The 15,521-nt window shown below is 35.6% G+C and overlaps 1 protein-coding gene across 1 annotated transcript in view; it reads left to right on the forward strand.

Moving 5' to 3' along the window:
• gfpt2 (glutamine-fructose-6-phosphate transaminase 2) overlaps positions 1-15,305 on the forward strand; it is a 41,269-nt gene extending 25,964 nt beyond the window's left edge. The window contains exons 11-19 of the mRNA XM_079835707.1: positions 1,466-1,561; positions 1,956-2,053; positions 3,500-3,620; positions 4,220-4,377; positions 7,522-7,636; positions 7,764-7,891; positions 7,997-8,164; positions 10,498-10,659; positions 11,721-15,305. Coding sequence (XP_079691833.1) covers positions 1,466-1,561; positions 1,956-2,053; positions 3,500-3,620; positions 4,220-4,377; positions 7,522-7,636; positions 7,764-7,891; positions 7,997-8,164; positions 10,498-10,659; positions 11,721-11,765 — 1,091 coding nt within the window. The 3' untranslated portion in view covers positions 11,766-15,305. The remainder of the gene's footprint in view (positions 1-1,465; positions 1,562-1,955; positions 2,054-3,499; positions 3,621-4,219; positions 4,378-7,521; positions 7,637-7,763; positions 7,892-7,996; positions 8,165-10,497; positions 10,660-11,720) is intronic.
• The last annotated feature ends 216 nt before the right edge of the window (positions 15,306-15,521 follow it).

Genomic DNA, 15,521 nt, shown 5'->3' on the forward strand with positions numbered 1-15,521 from the left:
CTATCACTTCCATGGCCACATGTGTATAAAATCAAGCACCTAGGCATGCAGACGCTTCTACAAACATTTGTGAAAGAATGGGTCTCTCTCAGGATAGGTTGCCACCTGTGCAATAAGTCCATTCGTGAAATGTCCTCACTACTAAATATTCCATGGTCAACTGTTAGTGGTATTATCACACAGTAGAAGCAATTGGGAACAAAAGCAACTCAGCCACAAAGTGGTAGGCCACGTAAAATCAAAAAGCAGGATCAGCGCAAGAAGTCTGGAAATTTATCCAAACTTCATGTACAGACCTCCAAACTTCATGTGGCCTTCAGATTAGCTCAAGAACGGTGCGTAGAGAGCTTCATGGAATGGGTTTCCATGGCTGAGCAGCTGCATCCAAGCCTTACATCACCAAGTGCAATGCAAAGTGTCAGATGCAGTGGTGTAAAGCACACCGCCACTGGACTCTAGAGCAGTGAAGACGTGTTCTCAGGAGTGACTAATCACGCTTCTCTGTCTGGCAATCCGATGGACGAGTCTGGGTTTGGCGGTTGCCAGGAGAACGGTACTTGCCTGACTGCATTGTGCCAAGTGTAAAGTTTGGTGGAGGGGGGGTTATGATGTGGGGGTTGTTTTTCAGGGGTTGGGCTTGGCCCCTTAGTTCCAGTGAAAGGAACTCTTAATGCTTCAGCATACCAAGACATTTTGGACAATTTCATGCTCCCAACTTTGTGGAGTTTTGGGATGACCCCTTCCTGTTCCAACATGACTGCGCACCAGTGTACAAAGCAAGGCCCATAAAGACATGGATGAGCGAGTTTGGTGTGTGGATGGACTTGACTGTCCTGCACAGAGTCCTGACCTCAACCTGATAGAACACCTTTGGGATGAATTAGGGCAGAGACTGCGAGCCAGGCCGAGGTCAGTGACCTCACAAATGCGCTTCTAGAAGAAGGGTAAAAAATTCCCATAAACACACTCCTAAACCTTGTGGAAAGCCTTCCCAGAAGAGCTGAAGCTGTTATAGCTGCAAAGGGTGGGCCAACTCCATATTAAACCCTACGGATTAAGAATGGGATGTCATTGAAGTTCATGTGCATGTAAAGGCAGGCGTCCCAAAACTTTTTGGCAATATAGTGTACATTTCTATCAGTCCTTGCATTCCCTTCAAATTGAACCATGACCTTGCCGTTGCTAGCGCCATGCTCTGCATTTTTGGCAGATGGTTTTTTGTTTTTGTTTCTAAAAAATGAATTCTGTCACTATATGCCAAACCCATTTGCTGTTAGTTTTGAAGAGGAACAAAAAGGAACAGTTTTGGAGAATTTCCCGTCATATGGGCATCTCAGTATCAGTTCTTTAGATCTTAATCTGCAAGTTCTTTGGTTTGATAACAGTGACTTGAATGCCACATCGCACTTTGACTTTTGAAATTCAGCAAGTTTGTTTTTGTACTAACACCGTTTCATACTTTTAGGTAACTTCAAGGCTTTCATGCAGAAGGAGATCTTTGAACAGCCTGAATCTGTTTTTAACACCATGAGAGGCAGAATCTGCTTTGACAGCAATATAGGTACAACATTACATTCCACTTTGCCAGAATATCCATGTCAAATTAAATTAGGCTACTTCTTGTAGCACATCCCTGAAAGTGCTGCCTGATCTGATATTGTAGAATTACAGCCATTCTCAAAGGTGAAGTGTGTAATTTCTGCACCATTAACATCATCAACTGGAATTTAAAAACATAATGACCACCCCGCCTCAAACAACATTGGTTTAGTCAATGATGCCTAATGTTTACTTTACAGTTTTCCTGGAATACAAAATTATATATTTGACATTTAACTAATAGTTATTTAACAAATAATGCATCAGATGTGTTTGGTGGCGTGGCATAGAATCTTATAACCAGAGCTTTTCTTTATGTTTTGGATCAGTTAGCATGTCTATTTTTTTGTGCACAGTTCTTCTTGGTGGCCTGTCCGACCATCTGAAGGAGATCAAGAGATGCAGACGCTTGATCCTTATTGGCTGTGGAACCAGTTACCATGCGGGAGTGGCAGTGAGTTTTTATATTTTTTGTCTGGAGCACAACAGAGGACATTTGATTGCATTCATAGATGAAAATGATGAAAGAATGAGACTGGTTTTTGTAGTTATCCATTTTCATTACAATGCTCTCTGCTTTCGTTTCAAAACGCTCTCTGAAACGTTGTAAACCATATAAATCATCTTACAGCAAATGCGTAAAATGTAATAAAACGCACTGAGATGATACCAAGAGACCAGGCATACAGTAATACATTTCTTATGCTATTCTTCTGCCACGATCATTTTATTAGCAAAATATCCCACCACAGGGAAACGTATTTTAACAAAACTATGAAAATAAATAGAAGGCACAATAATGCCGGTATAATAATAGATATATAGGTACAATGGACTACTTGCGCTGAACTTCATGAGGCACTTCTGTTTCATTTATTTTTGGTGATGTATATTTTCAATGTGCTGTAGTCACCCAGTTGACTAAACACCACTTAAAATAACTGTCCGCAATATTTCAAAATCTGGACATTTTTAGAGACAGGAGAAGAGATATTCTAATGATTACTATATAAAGAGTTTTCCAAACTCAACAGAGCAACCCAAGCTGATCTGAAAAAGCAGCGGCTGGTAAACATACGCGATCATTTCACCGCAGGGTGTCAGTGCTCGTCTAAACTAGTGAACCCTAGACCTTGGGTCGTAACATAAATTGGGGTTACAAACCTTTATTATATATTATTATTTATTAAATATATTAATAACTATTTTGTGTCATTTTTCATTGTCAATCATTTCCTGTATGTAATTTACATGTTTATGACAGAATTCTTATATTAATATTCAAAGTAGTAGCGCTGTCAACACATGTTTAAGATTAATTCAATATTTTACATAGTTACATTTATTTAAGGGACATACCACGCATTCATTTTTTTTTTATTCTGTGGTGGAAACAAGCTTTAATACTGGACTGCTGCAGGTTATATTTATTTATTATTCAGAATTTACAGTTGCAAAAATATACAGTTGGAAAATATATTTATAGGAACATTTTAGCATGTTCAAGATAATTCATGTTAATGCAGAGAACATGATTCATTGTTTTAATCAATTTTTCAGCCATAAAACGTATGCGTTCTTATAATGTAGGTGCATTGAATGCTGTTACCGGAAACTCCCGAGTAGTAATAAGTAGAACGTGGAAGTAGTTATGCAAGTAGTTCATATGCGTGATTTTATAGCCCAAACTACAATGCATAAAACGGCATGTCCATTCCAAAAAGGTGCGTTTTCAAATCTGAATGAATGTAGACGTATCCTAAGTGTGAAATTAAAAAAAATGTTTAATTAAACTTTGTTTAAAATTTGGCTGCTGTCCGATTTCAAATTGAACGACTTCTTAAAGAGGTTTATTTCAATGACACATTGATCGCAGCATTATCTCTTCTTCTCTCTGCAGACACGTCAGATCCTTGAGGAGTTGACTGAGCTTCCTGTTATGGTCGAGTTGGCCAGCGATTTCCTAGACCGCATCACGCCAGTTTTCAGAGACGATGTCTGTTTTTTCATCAGCCAGTCGGGTAAAGTGCAGCTCTTTACCATCAGTCTCCTCTTTTATATTCCAGAAAGGGTTGACAATAATGGCCTTTGAACTGATATGGCACTGAATTACACAACAGTAAGTGCATGAGGTGATTTAATCTCCAGATACCCAGATGCCCACAACACAGAAAAAAAACACAGATACCTCAGTTGTTTCTCCCAGATGCTAATGAGATTAAATGGAGAGTCTCCTACCTCCTTTTCTCTCAAGAAAAAAGACCCAATGAATTTCATAAGAGGTCTCGGGATGTCTTTACTCTATTTACTTTATTGTCTGCAGTCAAAAGTCAGATATTTGAATATGAGCGCAAACATTTCTGAGAACTCAATTCTCTTGTAAAAGAGCGCACCCCTGGAGTAATAAAATATTCAGTTCATTGAGTATATTGAGCAAAGTAAAATAATATCGATGTTATATATTAGTGTTATATTATATTATTATTTTAATGTTGTATAATACTTATACTAACTAATACTAATGGTGTAGGTTTCGTTTTGATGACACTAACACATGCATGTCAATGTTGCTCATAAAGATAATGGTTTATGATAACATTGATTATATGATTTTGGTCAGGTGAGACAGCGGACACTCTGATGGCGCTACGCTACTGTAAGAAGCGCGGGGCACTGACTGTGGGCGTCACCAACACTGTGGGCAGCTCCATCTGCAGGGAGACCGACTGTGGCGTTCACATCAATGCTGGGCCTGAGGTCGGAGTTGCCAGCACTAAGGTACAAAATTAACATCTTAGACAAATAATAATTATACAATATGTATTATATTACATTACATTATATTATATTATATTTAGGGCTGTCAAAACTAGCGTGTTAATGCATGTGATTAATTTTTAATTAAACGCAATTAACGCAGCATCAGTTCTTTTCTGTCATCCTTTGGCTGTGCTACAGTGTGTGATCACGCTATCATTCATTCAAGTGCTATTTAAACCATTCCAGCCCGATAAAAGCAAAAATAAGAACTTAACCAACCAATGACCAAAGCAATCTGCCTGTTAGCGTCTAGTTTAAGACATGCTTTTTTGGGGGCTGTAAATAATGCCGCAAACACCCAATAGTATCCAGCTGCAGCCCCGCAGCACACCAGTTTCAGTACACCAGTTTCAGTACACCAGTTTCAGAACCCCATCCACAGAACCGGAAGTGAGGGGCGGGGCTTAAACAGTCATAGCTGCGCTATCCATATATGTAATTTTCTTTTGTTAAATATAAGCTGTTTTCACATGGATTTTGATCGGATCGATGTCTACAATATTTAACAACAATGCTTTTAAATAAAGTAATTTGTCTGTTCATATAATATGCATGTCATGATGTACAATGATCAACATTTTAAAACATAGCCTATTGATCATGCTTAAATCAATGAATACAAAGACAGTAGTTTATACTTCATGGAAACAGGCAAAAACTATACACAGTTTTTATTTAAAAAATATTAATAAATGTATAACATGTTGTAAAGTGTTTCCCATTTGACTATAGATATATTAGTATTATTTTGTTCACATTCATGTTGTTACAAATAATACTGACAGAAAATAGCCTATGAGATTTAATGTTAATGGACACAAACACTGTAGTTTATTGTTACTTTAACAATACTACAACTTTTTTATTATTATTTAAAAAAATATATTAGGCCTAATACATTTGTAACATGTTATAAAGTGTTTCCCATTTGATTCTATGTTCAATTGTATTATTTCGATTGAAAATAATAGACAGAGAATGTGACATTTCTATTTTTCAAATGTCAAATAAAAATAACCATTTAATACAAGGCCTTAAAGTGAAACGTGTTTCTCTGAAAGAAAACAAATAGGACATAAAATATTTCTAAAATAATAGATTTAAAACGAATTTAAACGGCACATAGTAAAAAATAAAAACATGCAAAAAAAACAGAAATACTTGAAAAGATGAAAGTGTTTTCATCCCTGAAAACGAAATGAATGCGTTTTATTAATGAATAATTATTTAATATTAGGACAAATAATATCTTTTGACAAATGCAAAAAAGCTTTAATGATAAAACGTGAAAGACGTGAAAAGATGAAAGTCTTTTCATCCCTGAAAACAAAATGAATGTTTTATTAATTAATAATTGTTTAATATTAAGACAAATAATATCTTTTGACAAATGCAAAAAAAACTTTAATGATAAAACGTGAAAGACGTGAACCGATTCAATATTCGTTCAGCATCACATGCATCATGACAGAAATATCACACACAACTCAACATATTCTCCTTCATGCTTCTGTTCACATCTCACTGGCTTAAATGCATGTTTCTCTTGTTCAAGGATATGAATAGAAAAGTAACTTTATTTAAAAGTATTGTTGTTAAATATCGTAGACATCGATCCGATTAACAGCCATATGAAAACAACGTGTATGGGTAGCGCCGCTCACTTCCGGTTCTGTGGATGGGGTTCTGAAACTGGTGTGCTGCGTGGCTGCAGGTGGATATATCTCCAAACACCAGTAAATTTACTAGTGTAAACCTTTGCAAATCACCTTGCACTAATTTATCACTGGGCGTCTTTAGTAAATCCTGACAGTAGTTTTTTAACACCAAAAGAGGGTTGGTGCTGGCGCAAGCTGTTAGTAAATCTGGCCCTAATTCTGTACTGGCAATGTCTGTAAATTTCGCACAGAATGCCGCTTCAGACCGCATACCTCATGGCCGCGTTGAGTTCTCTTTCGCGCTTGACAAAAACACAGAATGTCCGCTTTGTCCAGTATCCTCATAAGCACAGTCTTAAATGAGTTAAAACATGTTAAATGAATGCAAATGGTAAAGAGAAATCCGGATCAGCATCATGTGCTTCAGATCTTAAAGTGACAGCAGCCTAATAAACCCGCTGCTGTGATGTCTGTCATTACTGTAAATCAAAGAACAAGAGACCAAGAGAAAATCACTCACTGTTCTTGACTGAACTTTTGTAGCTTTAAGGATTAATCTATATTTAATTTATAATTTATGCAGTGAAGACTGTGAAGTGTTTCATAGTGGCAACTCAATTTCAGCATATTCCCTACCTGTTAGATCAAATATTTGAAATATACTGTATTTTTGTTGTTTCTACATTAATGTTGAGATTAAATATGAAATGATTATAATATAAATATAAAAAATGTTAATGTTAGGTGCGATTAATTACAGAAAAATGGGCGATTTAATACAAAAAAAATTTTTGTATTGATTGACAGCACTATATTTTATTTTATTTCAGTTTAGGGTTGGTAAGATTCCCTGATGTTTTTGATAGAAGTCTCTTATGTTCACCAAGACTGCATTTATTTGATCAAAAGTACAGTACATCAGTACTATTGTGAACTATTATTACAATTTAAAATGTGTTTCTTATTTTAATATGTTTTAAAATGTAATTTCTTCCTGTGACGCAAAGCTGAATTTTCAGCATCATTACTCCAGTCTTCAGACATGATCCTTCAGAAATCATTCTAATATGCTGATTTGCTCCTCAAGAAATATTTATGATTATTATCATTTATATTATAATTCAGATTTTCTAAGAATAGAAAGTTCAAAAGAACAGCATTTATTTGAAATAGAAATCCTTTGTACCAATTTAAAAGTATTTAATTAAGTATTTCAATTTAATGCATCATTGTATATATATATATATATATATATATATATATATATATATATATATATATATATATATATATATATATATATATATATATATATATATATATATATATATATATATATATATATATATATATATATATATAATACAAATAATCTTCCCCGTCCCGTTTTATTTTTGTACAACAAATTGCTTATGTATTGGTTGTGTGTTTTGATCATCTGCAGGCTTACACCAGTCAGTTTGTGTCTCTGATCATGTTTGGCCTGATGATGAGTGAAGACAGGCTCTCAATGCAGAAGAGAAGACTGGAGATAATGAACGGCCTCAAAAAACTGCCAGGTGTGTGTGTGTGTGTGTGTGTGTGTGTGTATTACATAATTGCCGTAATGACCAGTATATAAATTTTTTTGCAGTAGTTCATTAGTGCTTTGAAATCATATTAACTTTGACATTGACTTCAATTCAGAGTTGATCAAGGAAGTTCTGGCTCTGGATGACATTATCAAAAGTCTTGCAGATGAGCTCCACCATCAGAGGTCTCTTTTGGTCATGGGTCGAGGCTACAACTATGCAACCTGCCTAGAGGGGGCGCTGGTGAGTACCATGCGATCTATAGACAGAGAAGAGCATTATAACCAAGCATATAATCAGAAGCATGGTGTAGTAAATCACACTTTCTTACGTCTTTGTGCACTGTAGAAAATCAAAGAGATCACGTACATGCACTCGGAGGGCATTATGGCTGGAGAGTTGAAGCACGGCCCTTTGGCGTTGATCGACAAGCATATGCCAGTCATCATGATCATTATGAAAGACGCCTGCTACCAAAAGTGCCACAATGCCTTGCAGCAGGTCACGGCTAGACAGGTAACAATCATCTGACTATAGGCTAATTGTTGTGTGTAAACATTCGGGATGTGCGCGCATCATGACTGCAGAAAACCTGATCCCCTCGGCTAGAATTACACGGATACAGTATACAATATAGTTCGATTTTAAAAGATTATAGTTTATATTGATTAGATGTTATTTTCAAATAGTTAGTTTATAGCTCACAATTCAGACTTTTTTCCTCTCGCAAATCCGAGTTTATATCTCACAATTCTTAGAAGGATAAACTGAATTGTGAGATATACTCTTTATTCTGTCTTTTTTCCCCTCAGAATTGCGAGTTTATATCCGGCAATTCTAAATCTTTTCCCCTCAGAATTGTGATATAAACTCACATTTGCGAGTCATAATGTTCGAACTGCGAGATATAAACACGCGAATGCAAGAAAAAGAGTCAAGAATTGTGAGATAAAAATGTTATAAGCGATGTTTAAAATGTATCTCTGTAAAATGTTATAGGTTTATATTATTTAATGCGGTAACTGCTATGTATGTCCCCTATGATATGTGAAAACTGCATATGTGAATATTATGTAGACTTAAAGGATAGGTTCACTTTTAGATTAAACTTTTGCTGATAATTTACTCACCCCCATGTCATCCAAGATCTCCATGTCTTTCTTTCTGCAGTCGAAAAGAAATTAAGTTTTTTGATGAAAACTTTCCAGGATTTTTCTCCATATAATGGACTTCAATGGGGTCCAATGGTTCAAGGTCCAAATGACAGTTTCAGTGCCGCTTCAAAGGGCTTTAAACGATACCAAACGATGAATAAGAGTCTTATCTAGCGAAACGATCAGTTTCTGCGAGAAACCGAGCAGTATTTATGCTATTAATTTACCTCTTATCAGACGAACATGATCATCTCTGAGCTCAGCCATTACTTCCGCTAAGTGAGGTCAAATATGAGCCTGGTCATAGATATATCGATCATAGATGCCTCATTCTACTGATCCGTGCAAGCGCTAATGAGGCATCTACATATACATCTATGACCAGGCTCGCATTTTGACCTCACTTAGCGGAAGTTATGACGGAGCTCAGAGATGATCACATTTGTCTGATAAGAGGTAAAATAATAGCATAAATACTGCTCGGTTTCTCGCAGAAACGGATCGTTTCGCTAAATAAGACCCTTATTCATCGTTTGGTATCGCTTAAAGCCCTTTGAAGCGGCACTGAAACTGTCATTTGGACCTTGAACCGTTTGGAGCCCATTGAAGTCCATTATATGGAGAACAATCCTGGAATGTTTTCATCAAAAAACTTAATTTCTCTTCGACTTTAGAAAGAAAGAAATGGACATCTTGGATGACATGGGGGTGAGTAAATTATCAGCAAAAGTTTATTTAAAAGTGAACTAATCCTTTAACTGTTTACATCTATAATTGCTTTAATAGTAGACTAATCATTGCAGGTTGTTTCATCAGTCCAGTCCTTGACTTGCAACATAAATGTCTGCGTTTAGCTTCAAAGGGCTTCTTCAATGACGGAATTCTATAAAAATGAAGACATGATTCTGACATACAAAGGCACAAAATACATTTTTTTCTCTTATTCTGTGGATTCTGCCCATTCTGCAGCCACTATGCACGTGCAGCTGCAACTGTGACGTCTGCTCTAAATGGGTCTATAGATAATGTGAGATAATGGTATAGATATAGAGATAATTTGATTGAAGTCCACCAGTAATATATGCCACTGGTTAAATGTTTGGGGTTGATAATTAATTTTTTTGAAAAGTCTCTTATGCTCACCAAGACTGCATTTATTTGATCAAAAATACAATAAAACAGTAATATTGTGAAATATTATTACAATTTTCAATATATCTCAAAATGTGATTTAAAGCTGAATTTTGAGAATGTTGAAAACAATTTATATTTTTTATATTCTGCTTAATTTTTGTAGACAACATGATACATCTTTTTTCAGTGTTATTTAATGAACAGAAAGTTAAAATTGCACATTTTTGTTACATTATAAATGTGTTTACTGTCACTTTTGATTGCTGAATAAAAGTATTAATTCAAAATAAAATCCTACTGACCCCAGACTTTTGAGCGGTAGTGTACATCTACAGATTCTGAAATGTCACCAATCATCCAACACTTTTTTTGAATCATCCGTCACATTTTAGTATCGCCTCAGCTCGCTCAGAACCTCGCCGGAGGTGATATGAAAAAAAGTACCTGGAAGCAGGTACAGGTACAACTTTTACACAGTGGAAAACCAAACAAAGGCGAGCTGGTACTGTGTAGTGGAAAAGCGATTTTAGTGATGACTAATATCCTGTGAATATCTTTCAGGGCCGCCCCATCATCATATGCTGCCAGGACGACCCAGAGATCAGTAAAATGGCATATAAGACTATTGAACTTCCTCAAACGGTGGACTGTCTGCAGGGCATCCTCAGTGTCATTCCACTGCAGCTCATGTCTTTCCATCTGGCTGTTCTCAGAGGATATGATGTATGTTTACGTCTCCATTATTCATTTATTAAAAGTTTTATCAACAAAAAACGAAAAAACAGCTTAAGGCAGGGTCCAACTAACTGTCTCGTAATTTTGGAAAGAGTATCATGCTTACTGATTTCCTCTGTTGTAAGTCGCTTTGTATAAAAGCGTATGCTAAATGTGATGTGTCATGTTATACTCTAACAAAACTATTAAAGGGCTAATCACCGCTGGCAAGATGGCCTTTTAATAAAACATGGATGTCTATGCAGTAGAAAGGTGCATTTATTTTTAAATCGGTGCTACATGACTAGAGTAAACAGAAAAAGGGCTACAAAAATGAGGAAGTACGACCTGTAGTTAAACAAGTATTAAACATTTTCTGACAAAGAAACAAAGTTATCTCTGTGCAAGGTAACAATGGACCCTTTTTTATGTACTGTGATGACATATTTCCACAGTTATCAACATCACAAATCTAGTACATTTTTATTTTTACAAAATTTAATACACATTTATAATGCTATACTTTATATTATTATTTATTATTGCTAAATAAGTAGGCCTAATCTGGGTGATCCCTTAAATCAATGTTGTATATATCGTCATGTTGTCCAGACCTAAAACTTATATAGTGTTTGTCAGTATTTATTTAAAAACATCCAATTTTACAGAATATAAGATAGGAAATATTAATAAAATATGTTTCAACATATTGACACAAAATGATAACTGCATGATAATCTCTTGTCAAATCTATTTGTACAGTCAATCTCAAAGCTCTTTCCCGTTTTAGTTGTGTTTTGTGTGTTTTTTCGTGGCATTCACACTGAAAACCAAAGCTGCCACTCAATGGCCGTGCATACCCTCTATGTTATATTACCTTGGCAGTAAATAAAATGTATTAATGTTACTGCAAGGGTGTTTTCTAATACAACGGCTGAGGGAGAGACAGCGGATTCAATTTTAGTACTTTGCAGTTCTATTTACACTAAACTATTGAAGGCAAATTGATAAATGCATCATCATTATTGTGTATTTCTATGACATATTATTTTTTGTTTCGTTTCCATCAGGTGGACTGCCCAAGGAACCTGGCCAAATCTGTGACAGTGGAGTAGCTTCTCACAGGAAATGTGAACTAATCAAGGTAGAAGAGGAGAAGACTGACCACCAAAGTGCAATTACCATTGTGTGTGTTTATGTGTGTTTGCAACTGTGTGAATGTGGGTATTTATGAATTATGATCAAATCCCTAAAGGCCACAAAACCTGTATGGATCCAGTGGGAGGAAGGGGGGGGGGGGGGGTGTTTTATTCTAGTGAGATAGTGAGACGTTATAACTTTGCTCCATAAGTGCCTCAGCATCCAAGTGCAAATTAAGGGAACCCCTAAACTGTGCCTTATGCCCTTTTCTCTCAGCTCTTAGCTGAGCCTGAAGGATCACAACTGTCTAATGTTTACCTCTGACCAGGGGCGGTTCTAGGATTTCATCTTCAGGGGGGCTTAGCCCTCAGTGAGAATCTGTAGCAAAAGACCTTTGCCATATTATATTACTATATAGTAAGTCAAAAGTAGCCTACCGATACTTAAATTGGTACTAAGTCAATACAAAATGTTTTACATGATATAATGAAACCAGTCTTTCTGCAGTACAGTTCGAATCGGTACACGTTTAGGCTGCTGTTTGACAAACAGAAAATTGCCATCACATCATTATTATTAACAAGTATCACTATTAACTAGCTAAAAACAAAAATATTGGCTCAGGGCACTAAGGATTCTTTTTAGATTAGATATTTATTTGCCCTGCCAAAATATTCACTGGCCTTGCCTAAGTAAATAAATAAAGTTATTGCTTTGGTTGATTTTGACCTACGTAAACATACAATACCAACATAGATACCAGTGAAATTTCACAATTTTCCAATTTATTCCAAATACTAGCCTAAACTGTAAACTCGAATAAGTTTGGCTAACTCAAAAAAATTTGAGGTAATCAGTTACATCAATTTTTTTGGAGTTATGATGTTCCCAATTTTAAGTTTTGAGTTTGTAGTACTCATGCATGTTAATTGCTCCTAACTTGTAGTACTGAGTTAGCTAACTCAAACATTTTGATAGTTATTAACCTCACTGTAAACCCTAATAAGTTGTCAGAACTCAAAGTTGAATGTTTTTTTTTTTTAAGTTAAGAAACTCAAAGTTTAAATCACGGTACTCTAAATAAAAAAAAAGAGTCTTTTTTATTGTTCTTAACTTGAAATATTTGAGTACACTAATTTATACATTTAACTTAAAATGATCAGGTTATCTCAACGTAAATGTTTTGCTGTCTATAACAAACTAATTCAGAAAATGCCAACTTGCTAGTTTGCTAACATGTTAACAATAGCATGGTGTAGCGCTTACTGAATGAGTACAGCAACTTAAAACCTGTAACTTACCTGCTCTCAAACCAAGCCGCATGTGTCACTTGTCACCATGATGGCAACTCTCCAAAAACCCACATTAACAGAAACTCTTTTAGCATAAAAGAAACATGAATCACTACTAAATCTCCCTTACCATTAATCTTGCACAAAAAAACATTATATAACACTTAATTTTACCATTTACTCGCCCTTTCGAGTGCCATGGGCAAAGCATGCTGGGAAATAAAAAATCCCAGCCCAGTTTCCGTTAAACTTAAGTTAGTCTAAAATTAAAGGAAATGAGTTCATACAACAATTTACTTAAAATATATCAGTTCTGTGTACTCAAAAGGAAAATAAAGTTCTAAATACTCATAACAGTTCATTTAACTGAACTCATTTGTTTAATTTAAGTTTGTCCTACTCAAACCAATTGTATTTTGAGAGTTAGGGTTTACATTGTAACTAATATAAAGTTCAAACATTAAAGACAAGTAAACAGTCAATAATAAAATGACACAGAATAAACAAATTTAAGTAATTATCTCTTTTTCTTTTGTTGTTTGATTAACATTATTGAAACAGAATGTATATGATTCTGCTGTCACTTTAACCTAATGATGTCACCTTATATTGACACATCTGATATTTTCTTAACGGTTTACGTTTACTTAAAGGTACTGTATGTATGTTTTTGACTGTACTAAAGCATAAAAATACCATAATATGTTTGCAGATATTTAGGATATTTTAGTTCACAAACGCGAAAAATGCTACTGCCAGTTATTCTACTTCGAGATGTGCGTTCCGTGTCGGAATGTCGGTTTTTGTTTTGGTCTTGTGCGATAACGCACACTGCCCATTTAACCAATAGTATTTCGACACTATAGGTGTCCATTTGGCGGAAAAAACAGCGTATTGCTGCCATGGGTCAGAGATCGCAGATTATACCCGACATCAATTTACAGTGCGAGTCTCCTCGCCTTTCATTGCGAATTGCGCTCGTTCCTGTTGCGTGTCCACAAACTGCCAAACCTTGTGAGCGTTGAGTCTGAGGAGGAGGAGGAGGTGGGGCAAACAATATTTTGAATTTGGACTGCAGTACCAATTTCAACCACAGCACTTCAAAACTGGCTTTTTGACATCATTTCAAGAAGACACAAAGATAACTCAATTCTATACTCGCGTGCTGTCTGAGAGGTGGCTTTCTGTGTGCGCGCACAGAAACTATTTATCACAGCACTTCAGAGTTCTGTTTTGCAGCGTTTTGCATTTGAATGGCTTAAAAACACTTGCATGTTTAAAACTGACAACACTTAAAAACATGTGAACATGATCAACTTTCTAGAGGACGCACCACTGGCCCGATCGTTCAGATAAGCGATTCGTTTCAGGGGCTGTAGCCCTCCTAAAAAGAACCTAGAACCACCCCTGCCTCTGACGAACCAAAGTGCAATACTTTAATTTGCACAATGAATCTGTGTGTTTAAGAAAAGTCCCACCAATCGCAGGAACCAAAGATTTTAGTTATGTTGATTGAGTGAGGAAGGGATGCGTAGATGTGGACGTGCATGAATGTGCAAGCCAAGTATGAATTTGTTTTTAAATGAAGTATCATTTTCAATACTAGGAAACACTATATATCATTATTGATATTACATTGCACACATTTCTCTGTACTACAGAAAATGATATCAACTATTCAGATGGAGCAAACAAGTGTTAATCACATGAAGTGACATACAGCATTCAATCGCTTTAGAGAAAGAAATAATATAAATAACTGGGTTCCACTGGAAGATTTACTGTACTGTTTGAGTTTACCTTGACTGTGAAGCACTCATTGTGGGAACAATCATTGTGTTATTAGACATGCATTTTATGTTGTTGTTTTTTTATTTTATGAATGATTTCAGTGGTTTTTATATGATCTTGTGCTGAAATGAGATTTCGAAACCCTCAGTGTAACTTTTTTTTTTCTTTTACAACCTTGCTGGGACAAAATCGTTTGTGATTTTTGCCCTGGTTAGTTTTTAAACGTTTATGGTTTAAACATAATTTCCATGGTATACATAGTTGTCATATACGTTCATTTTAAATCTGTTTTATATTTTTAAAGTTATGGGTTGAGGGTTGTAACATAAAGAGCTGCTGCGGAAAAAAAGGGCTTTATATTTCATAACAGTGATCGCTAATAAATAAAATAATGAAATAAATAAAATGAAATGCATAGCAACAGTTTCAGTTAGTTCAGTCATTCCGTGTGATTTTATTGTCTTTTGTTTATTTACTAATTGTTACACTCTTGGAAGTAAAGGTTCAGTGGGGTTCTGTATAAAACCCTAGGGTTCTTGGCTCTTTGACAAGTTATACAGTCACTTAAAGTTACAGAAACATAATCTGCTGGTTGTCCATTTTGAACTGGTTTTAAATTGGCTTATATCAATGCATGGCTTTTCTGCG

This window comes from Gobio gobio (assembly GCF_949357685.1).
Source record: "Gobio gobio genome assembly, chromosome: 14".
Taxonomy (NCBI): Eukaryota; Metazoa; Chordata; class Actinopteri; order Cypriniformes; family Gobionidae; genus Gobio; species Gobio gobio.